This window comes from Mastigoproctus giganteus, chromosome 4, assembly GCF_048544385.1.
Source record: "Mastigoproctus giganteus isolate SK-2022 chromosome 4, ASM4854438v1, whole genome shotgun sequence".
NCBI lineage: Eukaryota > Metazoa > Arthropoda > Arachnida > Uropygi > Thelyphonidae > Mastigoproctus > Mastigoproctus giganteus.
In genome coordinates, this window is record NC_143578.1 from 72,407,987 (window position 1) to 72,433,832 (window position 25,846).

Consider the following 25,846-nt stretch of genomic DNA (forward strand, 5'->3'; position numbering starts at 1 on the left):
AAAAAAAAAATTCCGAATTACCCTGAGAGAGAGAGAGAGAGAGAGAGAGAGAGAGAGAGAGAGAGAACTAGAAGGAAATCACCAAGAAAGAGAAGAATGATGATATCCAGTTCAGGACCCTGGGTGTGCCAAGCCCATACTTACCAAATGTGAGCGCCTGAGGTCATTTTTGTTTAACTGAAAGCACAACTCTTGCGTTTGCCCATCGCTTCGCGATTTCTAAACAAAAAAAAAAAGTGATTATAAAAAAAAAGTTACTATGAAAAAAAAAAATAAATAAAAATTCCGACATCCCTGACAGGCATAACAAAACAAAATTTGTCCTTTTGCGGTGTGACAGAACACAACAATCGATGCAACGCACTAAAACAAACTAAACATTTGGTTTCTTTTTTTTTTTTTTGAACGGCGGGTGTGAAGGCAGTGGAGGTTGCAAGATAATAGGTACACTAATCTCCCAATGACGACTTATAACACTGCTTCTTGTCGCTTATTTACGACTTGCAAAACATCTGTTTATACTTATTATATTTATTACTTGAATTTTATTATTATTATTTTTTTTTAAAATTTGGAATCTTGAAGTATCCCGGTTAATCTGATCCCAGTTAATCGAGAGTCTGCTGTATCTTTTATTTCAGATATACTGTCTAAAAAGTAGATGGCCTCTCCAGAGGATCATGGATTCATCTAGTGACAGCTGTTTTCTCATATAATAAATTTTTAGCATTGTGCTGTTTAGGTGGCCGAATAAAGGCTGGATTTTAAAAATGAATCAGTAGGCAGTTCAACATTTTGGGCAAAGTGCAGACATCTCATTATTACTAATAATCTGTTTCTGCTCAAGAACAATGAAAAGCACATTATCCCAAAAAGTGAGTCTTTTTTCCAGTAATTTTCTATTCTTGATGCATAAATTGTCTTTGTGCAAAGAATTAATCCCAAAAAAATTTTAATCTCCTCCATGCTAATAACTTTCTATTCCTTTATTCATGAGCAAGTTTTTACATCTGCTTCACATACAATGGCTGTTTGTTTTCATTTACAAGCAAATGAAAAATTCATTGGTTGCAAGCAGCTCAAAATAACTAATTGGATTATTTCTCTGGTGCACTAGAACAAGTAAGCACTGCTTTTTAGTAAATGGAAGGGATTTCATCTGGGAAGAATCATCACTTCAAGTAACACCAGCATCTAGCATTCTAACCTCAACAGATGCATCTGAAGTAGATTCAGAGTCAGCATCACTTGAATTGAATTCTATTTCATATCAGATGACATATTATAAAGAGCTGATTCAATGTCAGCTTCAACATACTGTCCATATCTGTTCCTTTTCAGTCTTTATGTCCCAGGCTGTGGATCCATTATAACAACCTTTTAGTGTAAAATTTTACAGGAAAACATTTTACATAAAATTTTATCAGCAGACACCATTAAAGATGATGCTTTGTTTTTCACAATCAAAAGAATTAAAATTCTGCACACCTAATTGTCAAAAAATTTTACCTTTTCTTCTTGTGGAAAATATTAAACTTGATAAAATAACTTCAATACAAGAAAATAACATATGAACCAAATATATAGCACTCTCTATATAAACATGTGCCTTTCCTTTTACAGTGCTCATTCACTGATCATAGAAATGACTGCATATTTGTGTTATGGCACAACACTTCTGGTTCATTTTGACATGTGTGTGTGTGTGTGTGTGTGTGTTCCAGCAGCAAACATGTTAATTCTGTTGAGTGCAGCATCCTACATTCACAATTGTACTATTGTCACCTCAAAGACCTTTGAGCATATTTATAGTTTTGTCTGACATGTGGTGCTTGGGTAGGACATGACCAATTATCAACAGAGGAGTGCCTGGATATTAATGGTTGGGCAGTATAGATATCATCAGTACCTGAAGCATTACCCAATTTCAAGCTCAGTAGTTCTTTTTGTTAAACTCTCCTCATGACTCACCTCTGGAATATCAATATCACTTATTCTGTAGTACTCAATACACTAGCACAATATTCCCTTGTGCCTCCGTATCCAGGTGGGCACGATTTATCCAGCAGTGCATAGCACACGCTTCTTGATTAGACGGCGTTTGAGCCCGTGATCACCAAATACGGAGGATGTGGAAAGGTCAGGGAATGACCACCGGATATCTCCTGAGCAATATGGCATTAGTTGCTAATGCTCCTAAAAACTAAATAACAACAACAACAATAATCCCAAACCCAAAAGAGAATTTCTACTCTGAAAAGAATTCAATATGAAGTATCCAATCATCTCACCAGCAGCATCAGCTGGATTATCTATGAGTGTACCATTTCCATTGTGCAAAGTTCATGTCTGATTTATTCTTCTTTTCCTAATTCATGTTAACCTACAAATAAAACTCCTTGTCTCCATTCTTGGCTCTTGTGGCTAGTGACTTCTCATACTTAGAGTTCACAGGCTTAACTCCACCTCCCCATGGTTTTGTTATTGCTCTTTAACAATCCCATGCTACCTTTCTGTTCTATCAAGCTCACTAAATCCAATTTCATCCATCTCAGCATGCTCCTTATGTGGCACCTCCTTAATGGAATTAGGATTATGTATTATTTTTCATGATTTCTGTTTAGCAATGAGTATATCTTGCATTTCTGTTTCATCCCCTTTCATTCCCTCCCTACCCAAAGATGGTTAATTCTATAACAAATCTAAATTTCAGCAGCCTAGTACAGTCAGTCCTCGTATAGCACGATAGTTGTGTTCCTAGAAACCCTCGTGCAATGCAAAATCGTGCAATATAAACAACAGGCTCTATGGGGAAAATCGGGTTAGGTGCCGACCTCCCAAGATTGAACACACATTTGTAACCAAAACATTACCAAACACAATAAATAATCGTAATAAAATACTTATGTATTTTATTACGATTAAAGTCGTAATAAAATACTTATGTATTTTATTACGACTATTACGTAATAAAATATTGCTAATGCTTTTGCTTCTATCATAAGCAAACTTGTTTTTTGTTTGATTTTCTATCCAAACAGATGACAGCCATTCCATCTCTTCCAATTCTTTGTGTCTTAATCCAATGGATTTTAATTACACTTTGAGTTGTTCCTGCTATGAAAGTTGTTTTTATTTTCTCTGCATTCTTTGTAATTCTCAGCGTTGCCTCATTTAGGCCTGTAGCACGTGCAATATCACATGGTCTTTCATTTCACTCAAAGCGTTTCACAATTTCATATTTTTTCTCTATAGACAGAGGCGGACTGGCCATAAGCCTTACCGGGAAAACCCCGGTGGGCTGGAGGCCGGTGTGATTTTGGCCATAAACCACAGTATGAGGCCACTATAAATTTTCCCGGGTAAGAATTTTTGACCCAGTTCGCCTCTGTTAATCGATATTGCTTTTCTTTTTCAATCTGAATCTGCAGTATCTTCACCAGGACGCTTCCTTTTCACACCTTTTAAGTATTTTACTCATTTTTAGGGAATAAAGCACAATTACAAAATGAGGAGGCACGCTTGATACACATAAACTAAGCTGTGCGCATGTAGAAACTGAATAAACAACACCGTAAAGGCAGAGATACACTATTAACACCTCACACCTCACATTTTACTAAAGCACATTTCTAGGGGTTACTACCATAAAACAATAAAAGCAATTTCCAGTTGCGTTTCTGCTAGTGGAATCTGTTATAAACTCGATCTAATTGCATTTGCGATTATACCGATAGCTGGAATTGTGTTGGTTTTTACGTTACTATGGTGAAATGTGTTTCCCCTTCACTGATATAAAAAACATGAATACATTTTCAGAATCTTCTCTTCATTCCTATCGTGCTGCATTCAGTTGGGGTGATTCTGCGTTCGACTGCCATTTCTTGTAAGCAGAAAGGCGAATCGTGCATAAGAGAATTCAGTTCGTATTATATAAGATATCGGTCCCCTATTTATAAATTGTGTATGATCGAATTCGTGTAGTATAAACATGTGTTGTATGAGGACTGACTGTATCGGACATAATGGAAAGAAAAGTTTCTTTCCGAGGAAAAAATAATTAATTTAATTAGTGTAAAGTATTATAATTAAGTCTTTTTATAATTATGATAAATTTATTTACTTAATTTAGTGAGCAAATTAAGTAAAGAAATTTCTTAAGTAGGGAAAGAGGAAACATCTTTTAATAACAATATTTATAATTAGGAGAAAAAATGCATAAAGCAATATTTATAATTAGATGAGAACAAGTTAGTTAGCATATGTAGTGTGTTACATTTCAAGCAAATTGTAATAGTAATGATTCATAATTTATAACAAAAAAAAAACAAAGGCACAAACCAAGAACATTTAATTTCTGTGTATTCACCATATTGCCCATTCATTCCTCCAATCAATACACAGCAACAAACAATATCCAGTGATTTAGCTACAATTTACAATATATGGATGGCCCATGTGATATGTATGAAAAAAAATATATATATAATAATAATAATAATAATAGCGCAGAATTTCCATTGGCCTGATTTCAATGAAATGGGAAAATTTCAAAAAATTGCTCTAAAAGAGTTATATAAATAAAATTTTATTAAATCCATCAACTGAGAGATAAATTATTACATGCAGATGGACAGACAAAGAAATAATAATTTAATAATTTCCAGATTTCTAATGGTTTAATTTTTAATTTTAAAAATGGTTTAATTTAAAAGTTAAATTCAGGATGGCTTAACAAATCTTTCAAAAAGAGGCAAATGTAAATATGTCCACTGGAAGTCAAGTTATTACATGCAGGCAGATGGACAAAAAGTAATTGCTTAATAATAAAATAATAAAAACAATTGGCACTTCACACACACACACACACACACACACACACACACACACACACACACACACACACACACACACACACACACACACACACAGTTACCGGGGTTCGAGCCCGTGACCACCTAATACGGAGGATGTGGAAAGGTCAGGGAATGACCACCGCATATCCCCGGAGCAATATGGCCTTAGTTGCTAATGCTCCTAAAAACCAAATAACAAACAAACAACTTATCTCAATTTAACTTTTACTACTGAATATACTATAAAGTGTACCAATGATATCGATTGTAATGCTCTATTATACACTTGAGATGGTGTCGACAGTTTAGGAGCAGAAATGAAGTGGAAAGTAAAGGTACCCTCAAGAAAAAAAGTATTTTTTTTTTTAATCTGTGAATAATGTACCGATAACCTTAGCAAGCTTCCCAGGACCTTCATTGATATTTTACTGGTCCAGTTCAACCTTCATTAGTAGTAAGAAATTTACAGGCTATTGATAGTGTATGCAAAAGAGCAGCAGAGTCACACTGAAAACAAAAAGTCCCACAGAAAATAAAAGAATTTCTGTTAGGATCTGAGTAAGTGTAGCAGTAACTTTAGGGAGGCATCAGAGAAGACCAAGGCCCTCAGAGATATTTTTCAGTATCTTCCCACTACATACTTTCTAGTAACGACCGACAAACTGGTTTAAGTTAAACTTTATTAAAATAAATAAAGAGATATATACATAAATAAAACACTAAAACAGATATAAAATAAAAGCGTTAATAGTGATAGAATACATAAAAGCATAAAATATATGAGGGTGTATCAAAAAGTTCATACCCTTACCTAGAAATAATAGCCCTAGAAAGGTGAAACTTCACAGGAACTTTAATCCTTTTCTATATACTCTCCATGTATAGTAACACATTTCTCCCATCTATGGATCAGTTTTTTAATGCCTTGATCATAGAAGTCCACACTTTTTGCCTGAAACCACGATTCCACTTCATTGATGACTTCCTGAGATGACTCAAAGCCACTGCTTTGACATGTCTTTAGTCTCCAGATCATACTGGTACACTCAGCATTCATCATTTGTCACCAACCGATCAAAAAAGTTCTCTACATCCGCATTACACAAATCCAATAGTTGGCGAGAACATTACATTCAATACTGCTCCTGCAAAGGTGTCAGCAATCTGCAATCTTGAAACCCATCGTGTGGAGACCTTAGACACGTGCAGATGGTCGTGTAAAATGTCTGCATGGGTAGCACAGTGGTACCATTACTGTCCTCCCTACGCCGGTTGGAAAAGGCCCGGGTTTAAATCTCGGCGATGACGCGAAGAACTTTAATGGACTTTTTTTACTCCTTGGCTAAGTTAGTTAGTCTCAGGTGTAGATAGCAAGGGTTTTTTCCCAGAAACTGGGATTTTTTTACATCCAGAAAAACAGGCAAATCGACCAGAGAACACATGGAATTTACAGACAATACATATACTGGCATATATTAGAAATTATGGGTGGCCCTAATAAAATAGTTTGAGGTTTTTTGAGGTCATGTAAAATGCTGTAGGCAGACCCATAACTAATTCCCACTGCATTTGCGATGAAATCAATTGTCACACGTCTGTCACTCAGCACAAGCTGCTCAACCTTTGCAACCATCTCACTGTCTGTGGATTGATGGCGTTCCTTCTCTTGGCTCGCCAAAAACATTTGTATGAATCCACTGGAACTCCCATTTCCACTTATTTACAGTGTCATAGGATGGACAATTCTGCCCATACACAGCTTTCACTTCTTGGGTGAGTCTCTCAACATCAGGTGAGTATGCCATAATTTTCATCTTTAAACATGCTGAGGCAAAAGGCTGCCCTTGCAATTCTGCACAAATGGACGGCAATAGATGAGTTAAAAAAGCAAGAAAAAATTGTGTTTGATATGCAAAGTAGTTTACCAGACATGTATATAAATTTGAAAATATCTGTGTTTGGACTTCTGTGTTCGGGTCGACGTTTTTCTGCAGGCAAATATTTTTGAACATGAACTATATAAAAATAAATCAAGAAACCATCTGAACAATGCAACTCTCTCAGCATGTTTAAAGATGAAAATTATGGCATACTCACCTGATGTTGAGAGACTCATCCAAGAAGTTCAGCAGCAAAAGTCATATTAATTTGTACCTAATGGGATGTTTTTTCAGTATTAATATATATTTAAAAATATATATTTTTTTAATAAAACACCTTCCTACTCTATTCCATTTTTTAAAAAACTCCCCTCCCTCTTCCAGATTGAGTGGAGGTGCGGCTCTTCTGATTCTCTCTTTTTTTAAATTAGATCAAAAATGGCTCTTCACTCAAAAAAGGCTGCTGACCCCTGACCTACGGGAATGAAATTTCACGTGTTAGTTATTGAATATGTAGACAACTTATATTAAAAACGGCATCTTCCTACTGATGTTTTATCTAGGTCAGGGTACAAACTTTTTGATACCCCCCCCTCGTATAAGTAAAAAGCAATAAAACAGAGTAGCTTTCGGGGGGTATCATCCCTTCAACAGCAGTTGGCAAATGGTATATTGAGTATATATATATATATTTGTACATATTGGGTAAAATAACAGAAGCAGACTGGGCATGATCATGAATCACAACTCCAGTGCTGGTAATGCAGTATTACGCATGCGTAAGAATGCCAGTGCATCACACTGCAATACGGCAGACTTCATAATGGGATGCATGTGCACTCCCCATTATAATTCATAGTACTGTTACAGCTGACTATGTGCAGTGCTTCAAGCCATGAGTGCCGACGGTAGTCACGTGAATAACTGATGGTTTCAATGTCGCGTCAGGGATCAGATTCCTGAAATGAGTGCAATATGTTATAAAGAATATAATGGAAATGATTTTGTACAAATATTAACATACCAACACAGTTTCCAGCAGTATCTGGTTCCAGTCCTTTGTTGCAAGTCACCATCTGGCAGGAGCCATCATGTAACAATTTCTGTCCCACTGGACATCTCACACGATCACAACGAAAGGATCCATGTGTGTTCCGGCACAAAAATCCAGGCCCACAGTTATGATTACCCAAAATACATTCATCATCATCTATAAAAAGTACACAAAGATAATATATGTGTCTTTGTTATAAAGAGTTAAATTATGACTGGTGAGATATCATTTTAAAGACAGTATTTGAAAATTAAAGGAATGCTTTTTTTTTAAAGGAATTTTTAAGCTTTAACATCTACTACTTCTATTTTCAATCAAGATAAATATGGACTACTCACAAATCTCTTTTATAAAACTAAATGTTATTGTGTGAATAGGATATATGATACAAACCTGAAACCACGGCCAGATGATAGAGAATATCACCATGTTTTAATTAGAGGTGTTTGGTGTAGATGTCTTTAGCTGTCTCCAGATGTCTCTCTTATAATCTAATTCCACCCATGTTTGGCATAACATATCCCTGTTATCATAGTTGATTGCATCAAAAATACATTGTTAAGTTCCATAATGGCTCCTGGCATAGGTGGAACATACACCTGGTCCTCCTCTTTCTCCACTTTCCAGGAAATATTATGTTCAGGTATTAAAAAACTTCATTGTGGTAATATGGCAGAGCTCCACCTTGGAAAATCAAGTTGCCATCATTTAATATTGCAGCTAGAGCATAAGGGAATTTTGTAACATGTCCAGATACACAATGTCCCAAAGAAGAAAATATGCACTGCGCCTTTTCAGGTGCAGTGCATATTTTCTTGTAAATTCCCTTACAGTTTTGTGATTATGCTGCCATCTACTGTAATGGACACATTTTCTGGTTGCAATTCAGATGCAAAATATGATTGTAGATGTAAAATACCAATTCAGATGAAAAATATAATTGTAGATTCAAAATACCAATTCAGTTTTTCATCAGTCTCAGCAGGATCATCAACAATAAAACCATCAATATTATGTAGACACTAGAAAGAAGGGGAACAATAGGCCTAGCACCAAACCCTGTGGAACTCCACTAATAACATGAGTCCACAAAGAGTAGTGTTCATTGATGACTACTCTGTCATCTCCCACTCAGCCATCTCTTTAGCCATAGCAGTAGCTTGCCCTTAATGCCACATCACTCCAATTTGTACAGTTTTTTATATGCAGAATAGCTTAAATGAAATATAAAAGTAATAATAGCTATAATGAAACTTCTAAGGCTAAATCCTAAATATATAAAATTAGAAAATAAAAAAAGATGGAAATAATTACTGCATTAAATCTGCAATTAGTTTAAATTGTTAACTTTTAGAATTAAACAGATCATGGCACAGCAGACAACTCAGAATCCTCCCCCCACTTCCAGAAAATGATCTGGAGCCTTTGAAAATATGAATATTCTTACTTTTAAATAAACCTACATTTTATATTTCAGTACAATTTCATAATATTCAGCAGTCCCTTCTCTAAATACAGAAGCCATCCAAACTCTCCCCCAACAATCCACATCCCTCTACGATGACAATAAAAACGAACAGAAGTCACAGAATGACAGAAAATTGATTATTACAGGAAATATTATATTGCAGACCAATATCATGAAGGGAGATGCAACAATAAGTGTAAGGAAATTTTAAAAACTTTGCCATGATGGCAAAGTTAAAGAAAGCCCACACGAGAAGCACGCAAAAGTTCTATAAATTTATCGGTAAAAGTACTTTGCCGTAACAGCATTTTTATTGTTGCTCACTCAGTAATCATATAGTGGGTGTTATCGGTCAGGAGTAGAAATTGAATCCCATGGGAGATTGAAACCTTCCCGAAGTGGAGGGTGTAACCTGACCTTTTTTCTTTAGAATCACTATTGGACTAGTGGATAAATTGTTTATTAAGAAAAAAAGGCAAAGGTAAAGGAAGCCCACATGAGAAGCATGGCAAACTTTGAAAAAGTTTACCAGTGAAACTACATTATGAACATTTTTTACGCCAGAACTTCCAATATGACACTGTTCATGATTTAATTAGTGATTCTAAAGAAAAAAAAAGGTCAGGTTACCCACCTCCACTTCGGGAAGGTTTCAAGCTCCGGTGGGATTCAACTTCTACTCCAGACCGATAACACCCATCATCTGTTTACTGAGCGAGCAACAATACAAATGCCACTACGGCAAAGTACTTTTACCAGTAAATTTCATCAAGCTTTTGCATGCTTTTCATGTGAGCTTTCTTTACCTTAGCCACCATGATTAACTCTATTAAACACTGCACAAACTGTAGGATGCCATAAATGATATACTTAATAGATTAGAATATGTAACGCATTAGACAGCTGTGTTAGTTTAAGTTAGCTATTCAGTGATAAGTTAGCTAACAGTACATCTGACTAGTTGCATGTCCATGGGTACTGGAAAAGGGGAAGCAAGAAGAGGCTCATACAATACCATATTTTAGAGACAATTATTTTTTATACAATTATTACTTCATACATTTAACTAAGACTACTGAAAAAACAGACACAACTTTTCAAAAATTTTATTTACACACATCTATTTCCCGGGCAATTTTGCTAATAACAGCAAATATACTTATTATATTTTTGTTTCTTGTTGAAAACAATTACAATATGGACCATATAAAAATGAAAATAAAATAAGAATTTACAAAAAAAGTTTATGTGCATATAACTTCAATAGTCTTATCTTACCTTCACATATTTCTGTTCCAGCATTAAGTGTATATCCTGTACCACAACTAGTCACTCTAACACAAGTAAATGATCCTATTGTGTTGTCGCAACGTTGACTTGACCCACAGTTGTGTAGATTCAAAGAACATTCATTAATATCTAAAGAGAGACAACTATTGTAATTACTCAAAATCTTCATTTTAATAATGAATGTGTCACAACTGCTGTTTTCATTTTTGTTATAATCAAATAATTCAAATGAACTTTTAAAAATATAATGAAGACAGTGATCATAAAGGAGCAGGTGCAAGGGATTCAGTTGCACCAGGATCTGGACAATTAGGAATTTAGCAGGTGGGGGGGGGAGAGAGAGAGAGGGGGGGGGAGTAAGTTGACATGATTGATTGGTTTATTATTGTAAATAAAGATAGAAGCAGCTCACAAACATAAAAAAGTTGAGGTTCTACCAATCTTATTTTGGAATGATTAACTACAAGGGAAGCTGGTCAGTGATATCCTGCTGCCTATCAAATATGCTAATTTATGCACCAAATGGTGAGGACTGTTAAAAAAAAAAAGAATAATCATTAATTTTAAAGAATATAATACAAATTCTTCCATATATTTCATATAAAACTATACAACAAAATCAGAATATACAATGTCATAACCAGCTTTGGACTTAGTGGCTTTCATTATTATGCACATTTGTCCATCAAATCATTTTACACTTAATTTTAATGATCAGACTTTTTCACTTTTCATATTTTGTAGAAATTTAACAAGCACATGTAAAGAAATTTATTTGTGCTATCACAATATGTCATTCATTTATTTGAAACTTTCAAAAAATATTTATATTTCTTTAATTCCTAAATGTAGGACATCTCTTCTTCCTTTGCAGTTGGCTGATACTGGAATTAATAAATTCAGCTGATGTTTTCTACAGCTGGTTGTTTGCAGAATGAGAATTAGCTCCATCAGCAAGGAGAACCAGTTTGATTTTTCTTTACTAACTGCATGGAAAATTTTGACTGCCAGTTTTAGACTTACTGAGAAAAACCAAATATTGGCATAAAAGTTAATCATAGAAAGTAATTTAAAAAACCCTTTGTTTTCTTAAATATTGAGCCATCAGTCAAAATGTATGACGCTGACAACACTTTATCATATAATTCACTGGCAAGCACAGCTCAGTTCCAGGTGTAAACCTTCTCCAGCAGGAAATAGTTCATCTACATGGAATTTTTTTAATAACAGCCTAAGGGTACAGATACCCTGTATAGAGGAATAAAAGTTTAAGCCTTGCGCTAGGTAACCTCTTGCACCATTGGCAAAAATTTAAGAGCATGCAGTTGCCACTTTGCCATTGTAACAGAACAGTTCAGCATGTAACTAACAGAAATATATAGATGAGTGATATGACTAAGCCATTGCCCACAGAAATGAAAAATGAAATTGAGAAAGACAATCACTGACCAATAGTGTATATTTAGAAAAAAAAAATGGGATTAGTGTTCATCTTTATTAGGGTAACCTCTTGAGACATTGGTCAAAAAGTTACCATCCAATATGGTGCTATATTTCATTACAAAAATCCACAACTGAAGGGAGAATAAGCTTCAACAGCATAGAAAATTCAATTTGTTCCAGTAATTTATAGATTAATGGATATGTTAAGCCCTGAGGAAATTTTCCATGTAAGTAAACTACCTGAGCTTGACTGTGATGTGCAGAAAGAAAACAAGCTGTGACGAGAGATAAAATCATTCAGTTTGAAGTTGCTTTTCAATGGTATTCACTGTTTGCAACTGACAAGAGATGATGAGGTCATCAGCAAACATGCATGATTCAACTGTATTTGGAATATCCCATGTCATGTTTGTATTTCTTATTAAAAATAAAGTTGCTGAGGATGGAACCCTGTTGCAAATCCTCCTCTTGTTCAAATGATCTGGATAAGTTATGTGGATAACTAACCACCTGAAATGTTCCATGGCATAGGAAGTTTTGAATAAATTAGGGTAGCAATCTTCCCAAACCAAAAAAATGAAGATCTTGAAAAACACCATATTGCCAGGTTATATCAAAGGCTTTCACAATATTGAGATTAACCATTACCAGGTGTTGTCTCATTATGAAAGCATTGTGGATGTTTGCATCTGCTTTGATCATCACATCTTTCTTATGTCTTACTTCAACAATTTCTCTTCCACTTTCCTCTCAGTTATTACAAAATCATTTAACTCTCTGTTACAGTTTGAGACTTCTAGCCTCCACTTCACTGCAGATTCCTCATGTGTGAATGTAAATGCAAAATACTCATTCAGTTTGTCAGCTACTGAGCAGGATCATCAACAGTTGAACCATCGATGTCAAGTGGACCAATCTGATTCATTCCCTTCTTTCTAGTATTTACATAAGCAAAGAAGTTTTCTGTTTTTTTAGCATCCTTCGCCAGAGATTTCTTGTAATCTGTCTTTGCTTGCCTAACCTAATTTGTGATTTGATTACAGACTAGTTTATATCCACCAAAGGCCTGTATTGCCTGATAATTTATATGCATCCCGTACATTTTTTTCTCTGCCACAAGTTTATTTAGGCCTAAACCTTGAACAGTATTTTTTTTGTTGGTATAAAAAGCCTAGTAGCTTCCAAGATTAAACCCTTGGATGCTTCATGTTTAGAATTTAGTATGGGTTACATCATCACTTGGTCCCACTGTATAGAATTTAAAAATTGTCTGAGACCACCACAGTCACCTTTACGAATTACCTTTACCACATCAATACACTTTGATTACTGCCACCCAGTGGTTACTTTATTTGTAGATTCTTAATGCATGAATAATCACTGCTGATAATCAAATCAAGAGTATTACACACTCTGGTTGCCTCTCAAACAAGCTGATGTAAAAAACAGTCTTCCAATAAATCCACAAAAATCTTGCTAGTGTGCTAGTGACCAATCCACAAGTTCTAGTCAATATCCAGAAAGTTAAAATCCCCCCTTACAAGACATTCTGATTTACTGGCCCACTCTATTTCTCTGTACAGTTTTTCATTGTACTTATCGAAGTCATTAAGCCTACAACACACTCCTACTCTCATTTTTGCTTTCCCACTGCTTATATCACGCCAACCTGACTCAACATTGCACTGTCCACCCATGTCAATTGGATGCACTGCCTTAGATTTTATGTGCTTCTTAACTAACAGCATAACCCTTCCTCCCTTCCTATTCTGTCTATCCTTTCTCTACACATTGTACTCCCCAAATTCAAATTCTGCATTCCTTATATCTGTGTGACACCATGTCTCTGATATCTCAACAATATTCACATTTGATGTCTTGACAGGTACGTCAAATTTATTTATTATACTCCTAGAATTGGTGTACATGCAAGTATAAATGCTCCTGTTCTTACTCTTAGTTAACTTAATACAGCCCATGTATTTACTTTTTCTGTGATGACTCCCAGCAGTTCTTGAAATCCACTGCACCTTGTATCCAAGGCTGCTGCTTGGTAAAATAGAAACAGTGCAAGAATCAAGAAGTACTAGTGTTAATCTATTAGTCTGTGTATCCCCCCAGCTAGCAGTTTCCCAACCCAACTAACACTGCTACGATAGCATCAGCTAATATTCTTGCACCCTTTCCATTTAAATGTATCCCATCCCCGTAGAAGCAGTCACGCCTGTTAACAACCACATGTTAAAAATTCTACCCCAAGTGCAGACAGTTTCAAATTTAACTCTATTAGTAACTTTTTTCAATTGCATTTGTTAAGTAAGTCCATATATCTCCTACTCTTAATGTCATTAGTGCCAATGTTATGATAATATCACCTTTTGTGCCTTAAAAAATATCTGCTCTACAACATCATCAACTTTTGTCCCCTTGCAGACATACACTGGTCTTATTCCACCTATCCTTTTTGCACAATACATTTTCCGTTCCCCTGATAATAGAATCACTGACAACAACTCGCTCCTGTAGGACCGGTGCATTCTGCCTTAGGGATTGCTGATGGATTGCCTGATGATCAATTGCAAGCTCTGGCAGTGATGTGGCTAGCTGACAGCTTGATGGACTCCCAATTTAAATCCTTCGAGTGTATCCACCGTGTTCTTCAATCTCTCATAAAGGCCTATAAGTCAGAATGTTCAGCTCAGTGTGCTGAGTAGAGTTGGGTAGGGTAGAGAGAAGATGAATGGAGTACTAACCTTCCCCCAGTTATTAAGAGAGAAACCACACTAGAACACAGGCATTCCATGGGGGTTGCTTTGGTGACAGGGCCAATTTGTTTACCATGATACCTAAATCTCTGAGTAGCCCTTGTATATGACCACCAACTGGGCAGTTGGCAGTCTTATCAGTGCTGTACAGATTTTCCTAGTGTGGCTCAAAAAGGGATGTCCATATGGGTGGCCTGGCAGGGATATCAGTTCAAAAACATACTGTAGAGAAAACTGTTTATGACAAAACATCAATGATTGATTTGCTTCAACATATAGCCTCAACACAGGGGATGTTCAAAATATCCCAGTAGCAATACAGTTCACCTGAGTGGAGGAGTTGCACAGCAGATATTCAAGCCTCTCATGTACTTTGCACAAAGTTTGCTACCTGAGAGCATAAAACACTGATGTATTGATATTCAGGTAAAACCCTGAGTCAAGTGGAGGGAATTTTGCCTTTGGCCAGTAGGAAGTTGATTGTTGGAATAAACTCCCCTCTGGTATTCTAGAGGTGGGTATCTTGAATAAATTCAAGGAAGAACTAAATAAATGTTAGAATGGATGAACAGATGAAATTGGAAGAGGTGGTTTGTTTGTTTTTGGCTGATGCTAGATAAGCTTGCTTTCTTGCATCATTTGCCATTACTACTACTACTACTAATAATAATAATAATAATATATACACACAGCATATGTACTGGTATATATAAGATAGGTATATAGACACATTATTATTATTATTATTATTATTAGCCATATGGTGCAAGGAAGCGCGAGACTTATGCTGCACCAGCCAAAAAAAAAAAAAAAAAAAAATTTCTGAATTACCCCAAGAGAAAGAAAGAGAGAAATCACCAAGAAATTGAAAAATTACGATATCCAACTCAGGACCCTGGGTGTGCCAAACCCATACTCACCAGATGTGAGCCCCTGGGGTTAAATGTTTTTGGAGCAATGCCGGCAAGGTGCAGTGCGACCACTAAACAAAAATTTCGAATAGTGGTTGCACTACACCTGGGCACCTCCATAGCCAGGTGGGCAGGAGCAGCAGTGCGTAGCACACGCTTCTTTATTAGACTGGGGTTCGAGCCCATGACCACCAAATACGGAGAATGCAGAAAGGTCAGGGAATGACCACTGCATATACCCGGAGCAATATGGCCTTAGTTGCTAATGTTCCTAAAAACCAAAATAACAAACAAACAAACAGCACTAAACCCAATATATATTTTCATCCAATTACTCTCTGAAACCATAGGATATTTTATTTCAACCCTTCCCTATCTCTTCCATCATGCAGTATGATTGATGACTTTTGAGGTTATGATGAACGTTGTGGCGAGATCCAATATTCCTTACATTTCGAGGGTACAGCTCTAAAACGGTTTTCGCAGGCCGGCCGCTAGTTAGTACACCGGACCGAACCTATTGGTAACTCTCTAGGAGGCTTCCGGATCAGCTAGTGTATAATCTTGCTACCTCTACTCTGCCAGATAGTGACTGGAGGGAGTCCGAGTAGTGTGTATGCGGGGAGCATTGTCGAGGCCACGTTATGTCAAGGATCTGGGTATATTCTTCCCACATGTACGCCATATCCAAAAATTTCATTACTCCATACAGCATGTCCCACCCACTTTTTCTTACTATTGAATACACCATGAATTGTCAAACTAATAGAACAAGCTTATCTGCGAAAAGATCTAAACCTCCCAAGGATTTCCTAATTCATTTCACAAATATACGTGGTCTCAATTCTAATCTCAACGATGTCCATTTCCACTTGCAGTCTGCCAAACCCCATGTACTTTTTCTGACAGAATCTCAGTTATCGGTTGATTCAACTACTGTTCATCTCAGATGCCCAAATTATTCGCTGTATGATTCCTTTCCCCTCAAAGGTGGTACTTGTGCATATGTCCGTTCTGATATTCCCTGTCAGAGACTTGGCAATTTGGAATCTCCTCTCTTTGATCTTCTCTGGCTTAAAATCTCTCTACCTCATTGTGTCAAATTCATCTGTTGTCTCTACCGTTCTCCCAACTCCACTAATCACTTGGAGCTCTTTGACTTCCTCTCGTTGCAACTTGACTTTCTCCAGTCCAACTTTCCTAACAGTGAGGTAATTTTCCTTGGTGATTTTAATGTTCACAACTCCAGCTGGCTTCCGTTTTCTAGTCACACCGACCCAGCAGGTCGAGATGCTGAGGCTTTTGCAATTACTAATGACCTAGCACAGATTGTTCATTTACCTACAAGAATACCGGACAATCCGAATCATACAGCCAATACGCTTGATCTTTTTCTCACAAACAACCCTTCTAAGTACATGGTCGAAGTGAGAGGTCCTTTAGGCACTTCAGATCACAACTTGGTGATTGTCTCTTCTCCAATGGAACCTTTATCTCATGGCTATTCCCAACCTCGTGTTGTTTGGCATTACAAGAATGCAAAATGGGATGACCTGCGAGACTTCTTTTCTTCTTTTCCTTGGTCGGATTACTGTTTCAAAACTCCTGATGTCAACGTTTGCTCAGATCGTGTCAGTGAAATTATTCTTGCAGGAATGGAATCCTTTATCCCACACTCCACTTTAAAATCTCGTCCTTTATCTAAACCTTGGTTTTCCAATAAATGTGCTAAGGCTGTTCAAGAGAAGAATGTTGCCTATCGTAATTGGCTTGTTTCTAATTCTTCAGTTTCATTTTCTGCCTACACCAAAGCTCGCAACAATTGTAAAGCAGTTATTAATCAGTCCAAACTAGAGTTTGAACAGGCTAAGAGTAGAAAACTTGCTTCTTGCCCTAATGGTAGCCGAGCATTCTGGTCTCTTGCCAAAGCTATTGGCCGCAACTTTTGCCCATCTCTGCTCCCACCTCTGTCCAAACCAGATGGTTCTGTTGTCACTTCAGCCAAGGATAAAGCTGATCTGCTAGCATCCCATTTTTCTTCCAGCTCATGTATTAATGAACTTGGTAAAACACCTCCCACCATTCCCAACACGGTCCATTCAATGCCTCCTGTGGTCTTCCGTCAAAAGGATATCAGAAGGATTTTGATGAATCTTGATGCTAAGAAAGCTCCAGGTCCTGATGGTATTTTTCCACTTGTTCTCAAAATCTGTGCTCCTGAACTTACTCCTATTCTTTGCCGCCTTTTTTCACTTTCTTATTCCAAAGGTGTTTTTCCTTCTGCTTGGAAATTTGCTCATATCCAGCCAGTTCCTAAAAAGGGTGACAAATCCCTCCCATCCAATTATCGTCCCATTGCAATTACTTCTACTCTTTCTAAAGTAATGGAGAAATCAATTAACCGCCAACTCTTAAACTACCTAGAAACCTTCCGTCTGATCAACGATCGCCAGTATGGATTCCGTCGGTGTCGATCCACTGGTGATATTCTGGCTTATGTTACCCATTTATGGACTACTTCAATGGAAAGGTTCGGTGAAACACAAGCAGTTGCTCTTGACATCTCAAAGGCTTTCGATCGTGTTTGGCATAAAGGTCTTCTAAACAAGCTTCCATCTTATGGTTTGCCAACTGTTTTTAGTAATTGGTTATCCAGTTTTCTCTCTGATCGCTCACTGAGGGTGATGGTAGATGGCTCTCTGTCTTCTAACTTCTCCACTAATGCCGGTGTCCCCCAAGGTTCAGTTCTTTCCCCCACTCTTTTCCTCTTGTATATCAATGACCTTCTTCCATTGACTGGAAATCCTATCCATAGTTTTGCCGATGATAGCACATTGCATTCAACTTTCCATTTTGAGAAACCTTGCCCTGCTCAATCAGCTTCAACTTCTCGAAAATCTGCTACCAATTCCTTAAATGCCGATCTTCAGGTAATTCTCCAGTGGGGCAAAGACAACTTAGTTGATTTCAACCCTTCTAAAACTCAGTCTTGTCTTATATCTCGCAAAAAGGATTCTTCTGCTCCTATGCTTATCTTTAGTGACACTCCAATTTCTAGGCAAAAGGATATATCTCTTTTGGGGATTACCCTGACTTCTAATCTCTCTTGGCACAAGCACATTACAAATATTGCTTCCTCTGCATCTAAAAAACTTGGTTTTCTCTTTCGCTCTCGGCGTTACTTTTCTTCCAAACAGCTGCTCACTCTGTATAAATCGCAAATCCGCCCTGCCATGGAATATTGTTCCCACATTTGGGGTGGTGCCCCCAAAACCTCTCTCAGGCTTCTTGATTCCATTCAGAAGAGGGCAGTTAGGTTAATTAATGATTCATCTCTAACAGAGTCTCTCCACTCGCTTTCTCATAGACGTACTGTTTCTGCTGCATGCCTCTTCTACAGATATTTCCATGGACACTGTTCTTCTGAATTGGCTTCTATAATTCCCGCTCTCTCTTTCAAAACAGTCCGAACACGTGCCGCCACCAGCCAACATCCATTTACTGTCCAACTTCAAACCCACAGAACCAACTTTTCATCTTCCTCATTTATTCATTCAACTGCCGTTTTCTGGAACAACCTTCCTTCATACGTATTTCCTGAAAATTACAATCTACAGAAGTTCAAGTCCAATGTCAACAAATATCTTCTTTCGTCTTTTCAACCTCCAACCCATGCACGGTACTAAGTACTATAGGTTCTAATACCTCTCGTGTTTGGGGTTCACATAAAAAAAAAAAAAAAAAAAAAAAAAAAAATTTCAAAAAATACTCTAGTAAGACTGTTTAGGAAGTTAAAGAAAGTTTCAGTCATTAACCTTAAACTTAAAAATATTGTGTGCAGATTGTATTTACACTATGCCTGTTACATTAAATGTTATTCTATAATGGGCTTGTTTCAAGGTCATACAGTAAATCAGTAGTTTTATTTGCTATTGTAAAAGATTTAAGGGATGTATTCGACATTATATCACATCACTGCACTGTAATCCAAGATTTTTTAAAGCACAATATTCCACTGGTTTCCCACCTACCATATTTATCAGCATAAGCACCAAATAAATTCTGATGTTCCCCCAGACTAAAACAAACTCTAATCGTAAAGATGTTAAACCATTATCTGAAACATAACCTAAAAACTAAAAGCTAAGCCAAAAGAAGAATATTAGAAGCACTTCAGAAAATAGTAGCATCACTGAAATAATTGCTTACAATTAGAAGAGTTGGCATTACCATATGATGCAAGAAAGCAAGCTTATATAGCATCAGCCAAAAAAAAAAACAAAAAAAAAAAAAAAAAACATTCCCATTTCACCCATCCATTAACTCCAAATGTTTGTCTAGTTCTGCCTTGAATCTATTTAAGCTATCAACTTCTACAACGACAGATGGAAGTTTGTTCCAGCAATCAACCACCCGCTGGCTAAAGACAAATTGCCACACATCTATTCTACAACTGTCTTTCCTCAATTTGAATTTATGTCTCCTCAGGCAACTAATCTGGGAAAGAGGAAGAATCCTATCAGCACTGAGCTTGCTTAAACCATTCAAGGCCTTATACACCTCAATCAGATCACTTCACAGGTGCCTAGTCTCCAGACACTGCAATTGGCAAAACTTTAGTCTTTCTTTGTAAGAGCAACAATTTGTTCCATTTATCAATCTCGTTGCCCTTCTCTGTACTCGTTCGAGAAACTCTACATCCTTCCTAAAATGAGGCCTCCAGACCTGTATACAGTACTCAAGGTGTGGTCTGACCATTGCTTTATACAAGGGGATATTCACCTCCTTATCCCTGCTAGAAATTTCCTATATATCACTGACAAGACACCACGAGCTATTCTTGCAGGTTGTCTGCACTGCTCAGAAAACTTCATATCTGATTGCACAATTACTCCCAGGTCTCTCTCATTCTCTACCACTCTGAGTTCAGTACTGCCACACAGTTGATATGTTACTCTGGGGTTATTGCTACTCAAATGCAGTACTTTACATTTGTCAAAGTTAAAATTGAGTTGCCACCTCTCAGCCAATCTGCTCAACTTTTCTAGATCCTGTTGCAGTAGCATACTGTCATTAGCGTCATTAACAACACTGCCAACCTTTGTATTGTCTGCAAACTTGGACATTAAGCCTGATATACCTTCATCAATATCATCGATAAATACAGAAAACAACAATCGGCCCAACACGGACCCCTGGAGGACACCACTAATAACATTACTCCACGAAGAGCAGTGTCCATTGATTACCGCTCTCTGTCTTCTCCCACTCAACCATCCCTTTATCCATAGCAGCAACTTGCCCTTAATGCCATACCGCTCCAACCTGTACAGTAGTTTTCCATGTGCAACAGTATCAAAGCTCACCTGAAATCCAAGTACAGTCGATTCCGGTTAATTGGGACACATCGGGACTAGTGCATTTTGGCCCGATTAAGCGGCTGCCCCAATTATCCGAAGTTTTACGTAAATAGTTAAAAATACAATGTACCCCACCCCTTTTACAATTGGTTCAGTGTACAATCAAATCACGTTACGATGGAATCACCATAGTAAAGTACCGTCCACTATACGATGTGTAGAAAGCGCCGGTCATTGTGATCACGTTTGTGAATTGAATTTTAATTCTATTAAACAGCGATTCTAATTAGCGAAAATAGGAGGAATATTATCCACAGGCTATAAAATCAAAGATATATTAAGCACAAATTTACCCTTTATTACCTTACCAATTAAAAAATTAAATGATACCGTAAAATCGAAAGAATATACGCGATAATCGGAATTATTAATATGTACTGTAATATGTACATACCTAACTAACTAATTGACATTTCTGTTCACTGACATTTGTGGGTGGGGGTTAAAATTTAAAACAGTAACAAGATAAGCAATCAATAACAAGGGACACAGCACACACAAATTGCAAGTAACACGATACGCGCAAGTCAGAACGGAGTAACGAGTTACAAAGCTTTAAAAAGGAATGAAGAGAAGATCTGAAAATTAATTTTTTTATATGATTGAAGATTACATGGAAGTGTAAACACATTTTACCATAATAATCCACAGAATTCCAGCTGTCGGTATTATCGCAAATTCACTAAGATTGAGTTTACTATCCGTTTATGATAGATTGCACTAACAGAAATGCCCAATAAACAGGTGAACGCTAATTGTTTTTATTGTTTTATGGTTGTGACCTCCAGACAATCGTAGCGTGATCTCCAGTGCTGTGGTCTCCTGCCCCGATTAAACGGCATTTTGTCCCAATTAAGCGAAGTAAACCCTGGCTATTTTCTCGATTGGGTTCTGTTTTTTAAGATTTGCCCCAAATAAACGGCTGCCCCGATTAACCGGTGGCCCAAATAACCGGAATCCACTGTATATTATATCAAAATTATTTTTTCATCCAGTTCCTTTGTGACCAACTTGCAGTTGTTGTTGTTGATCGGGTTTTAAGTGCAATGGCTACTTAGGCCATATTGCACTTAGTAAAGTGGTTCGTACTGCCTGTGTGGTTGATGTAGAAGCAGTTAGAAATTGCTATACAGTCCTATTCATTTTAGGAGGGAGAAGAATTCTGTGAGATTTGATTTTTCGCCTATGATATGGCTACGCGACAAAGGTTCGACAAAGGTGAATGACACTAGTCGAGCATTATTATATAGAGTATATTCTAGAAGTATGTATTTGACTGTGAGTGGTGTATGACAATGATTACACTGAGGAGGGTCATGCCCTGATAGGAGGAACAGATGAGTTAAATGAGTATGGCCGATTCTCGCTCTGGCTAGAATTACTTCTTATCTGTTTGCAATGAGGCTGGAAGCCCATAATTTTGGTACAGGTTTAATATGAAGTAGTTTATTATGAATTTGTGCTTGCCATTGAAGAGTCCATCAACCTTTATGTGTACTTTGTATATTCATTTTATAATCAGTGAGTGGTACTAAGGAATTTGTTGGGGCTGATCTGGATGGATGTTTGGCAACATCATCCTCAATTTCATTTTCTCGTATTCCAGGAAATGAAAGGTTACCTTTTGCTGGCCAGGGATCCAGCAGAAGATAACCTTTTGTTGATGCTCTCTGAGACATATCAACTATGTTCTAATGAGCTTTAATAATGAGCAGGTGGGAAGTTTCTTTGCAAGGCTAATAAGTAACTTTGCGAGTGTGTATATTATGCTCTTTTGAATTGACATATATAAAATATTTTCTATAGCAAGCTTTATGGCATATAATTCAGTCGTGTAATTACTACACTCTGTTGGAAGAGATAGAGAAATGGTAGTATCAGGGAGTACTACTGCTGCACCCGATCCACTCTGAGACTTTGATCCATCTGTATATATTTTAGCAAAGTCAGGATAATGTTGAGTATGTGCAATGTGTAGCTGTTGGATGTTAATGTCTGATAGATAGTGTTTTCCCCATTGGTGGAAATAATTGTCACAAGATGGCATGATGACAGACCACGGAGGGTTGGGATCTATAGGATCTTGAAAGATTTTATTGAAGTGTATATCCCAATCTTCTGCTAGTTGCTTTAGCCTAATACCAGCAGGCCGAACTGTCTGCAATTTGTTTCAATAGAAGATCATAAACTGCGGATTATAAAGTATTGACCAATTAAGATGGGTCATCTGGCTTTGGATCTTGGTTGCATAGTTCAGCAGCAACATCTTTCTCCTGATATTTAGAGGAGATTCATGGGCTTCAATGTATAAACTTTGCACTGGAGGTGTTCTGATCGCACCTGGTGATCTGATTATGGTTCTATATAAATGAAGCAGGCTGTAACGATCTGCTCCCCATGTTGTGGCTGATAAGACTCTGAGTATGTTCAGTTTTTTTTGACAAGTAGTCTAGTTTGGAGATGTTCAATGTGCTTTTGGAAATTTAACTTACTGTCAAAGAACGATCCTAGTAGATGAATACTATTAGCTATGGGAAGAAGATGGTTATTCAACTGGAGCTCGGGTTCAGGATGCATATTGCATTTGGTACAGAAGTGAATGGCAGTAGATTTCTGGCTGGATAGTCTATAGCAATTTTGTGTCATTCATGTCAAGATGCAATTGATTGATATTTGTAGTTGGCATTCAATGTAATGCATGTTTTGAGAATGACAAGAAATTGTGAGATCATCTGCATAAAGGAATGAATCCATAGTTTTCGGAATGAGTTCAGTTATATGATTAATCCTCACTGCAAACAAGGTGGCGCTGAGAACAGACCCTTGTGGAATTCCTTCTTTTTGGATAAAGTTTTTAGAGAGGATTCCCCGATAACAAACTTAAAAAGATCTCGGTAGAAGGAAATTTTGGATAAAATATGGTAAATTACCTCTCAGGTCAAGAGAATGTAGATCATTTAAGATGCCAAAACACCACATAGTGTCAAAGGCTTTCTCAACGTCAAGGCAAGACCATGACGAAATGTTCCTTTTTGATGAAAGCATTACTGATATTTGTCTTGGCTTTAATCACGAGATCCAATGAAGATTGGTTTTTCTGGAATCCAAAGTGGTTGTTATTTATCAAGTTTTGAGACTTGAGGAAATTAGTGAGACAGCGATGTATCATTTTCTCAAGAGTTTTGCTATGACAGTTGGTAAGGGATATCGGCCTGCAATTTTGAGGAACAGAATGATCTTTACCGGGTTTTGCAATCGGTAGTTCATAAGAATAACACCAGGAACTTGGGAAGGTATGTTCAGAAAAAATTCGATTGTAAAATATGAGCAGCAACGAGAGTGATCTTTGATCCAGATTTCGGAATATTACATAATATATCCCATCAGGGCCAGCAGCACTGTTTCTTGAGTTGGTAAGAGATTGCGGTAGCTCAAGCATGGTAAATAGTTGATTATAAGATAATGCAGAATTGTCAGTGAAATTCAGTCTGGATTTCTCTGTAATGCTTTTACATTTTTGAAATGTAATTTCGGGAGGCAACTAGAGGGAGTAATTCTTCATGTGATTCTTCATGCATTAAGAATCTGCAGATAAATGAACCACTAGGTGGCAGTGATCACAGTGTGCTGAAGTGGGATTTACTCAAAGAGGTAACTACCATTAGGAGTAAAGGGAAGGGTTATTGCTTTCGTAAAGGCGACTACAATGGACGGAGACAGTATTTAAATTCTATACAGTGGGACCAACTGATGATGTTACCAACAGCAAATTCAAAATGGGAAGCATTCAAAGAACTTATCTTGGAAGCTACTAGGCTTTATGCTGACCGGGCTAGCCGGGTGGGTAAAGTACCTGCCTGGCAACCCAAAGGTCGCGGGTTTGATTCCCGCCTCGGGCTTGGATCAAAGTACTACAAAAACCTTGGGAGGTGCATTATGGCTACAGAAGTCTATGCGCCAACAACTACAAAAAAAAAAAAAAAACTAGGCTTTACATACCAACTAAGAAATATTGTTCAATGTTTAGGCCTAAATGGATGTCAGATGAACTAATGAGACATATGGCAGAGAAGAAAAATGCATGGAATACATACAAATTAGCACGTGACATAGAAGCCTATGATAGATACAAGTTGATCTGTAACCAAGTTACAAAGGAGGTTAGGCAGGCGAAGGCAGATTACGAGAAATCCTTGGCAAGGGATGCAAAGAAAAACAGCAAAGAGTTCTTTACTTATGAAAACTCTAGAAGGAAGGGGATGAATCAGATTGGTACACTTGATATCGATGAGTCAACTGTTGATGAACCTGCTCAGGTAGCTAACAAACTAAATGAATATTTTGCATCGACATTCACACATGAGGAGTCATTCAGCGAGGGGAATGCTAGAGGTGTATCCAACTCTGGCAGTAAGCTAGATAATCTTGTAATAACTAAGAGTAAAGTGGAAGAGAAATTGTTGAAGATAAACACAAGAAAGGCACCTGGGGTGGATGGGATCTATCCAGTTATATTAAAGGAGGCAGCAAAGGAAGTAAGCAAACCCTTAGCCATAATTATGAGAGCTTCCTTGGACTCAGGGGAGGTACCCATAGACTGGAAATGTGCAAATGTGACCCCAATTCACAAAGGAGGATCAAAGGCTGACACAAGTAATTATAGACCTGTGAGCTTAACTTCTGTTCCAGGAAAATTAATGGAGGCACTGGTTAAAGAAGCACTGCAGGATCATTTAGACAAGACTTCAGTTATAGCTCG

General features: G+C 37.2%; 1 protein-coding gene across 1 annotated transcript in view; it reads right to left on the reverse strand.

Annotated features, from left to right (window-relative positions):
• Positions 1 to 25,846, reverse strand: part of LOC150086829 (uncharacterized) — a 641,413-nt gene that overhangs the window by 233,544 nt on the left and 382,023 nt on the right. The window contains exons 19-20 of the mRNA XM_090372286.1: positions 10,537 to 10,677; positions 7,761 to 7,946 (exon numbers count right to left, since the gene is read on the reverse strand). Coding sequence (XP_090228412.1) covers positions 7,761 to 7,946; positions 10,537 to 10,677 — 327 coding nt within the window. The remainder of the gene's footprint in view (positions 1 to 7,760; positions 7,947 to 10,536; positions 10,678 to 25,846) is intronic.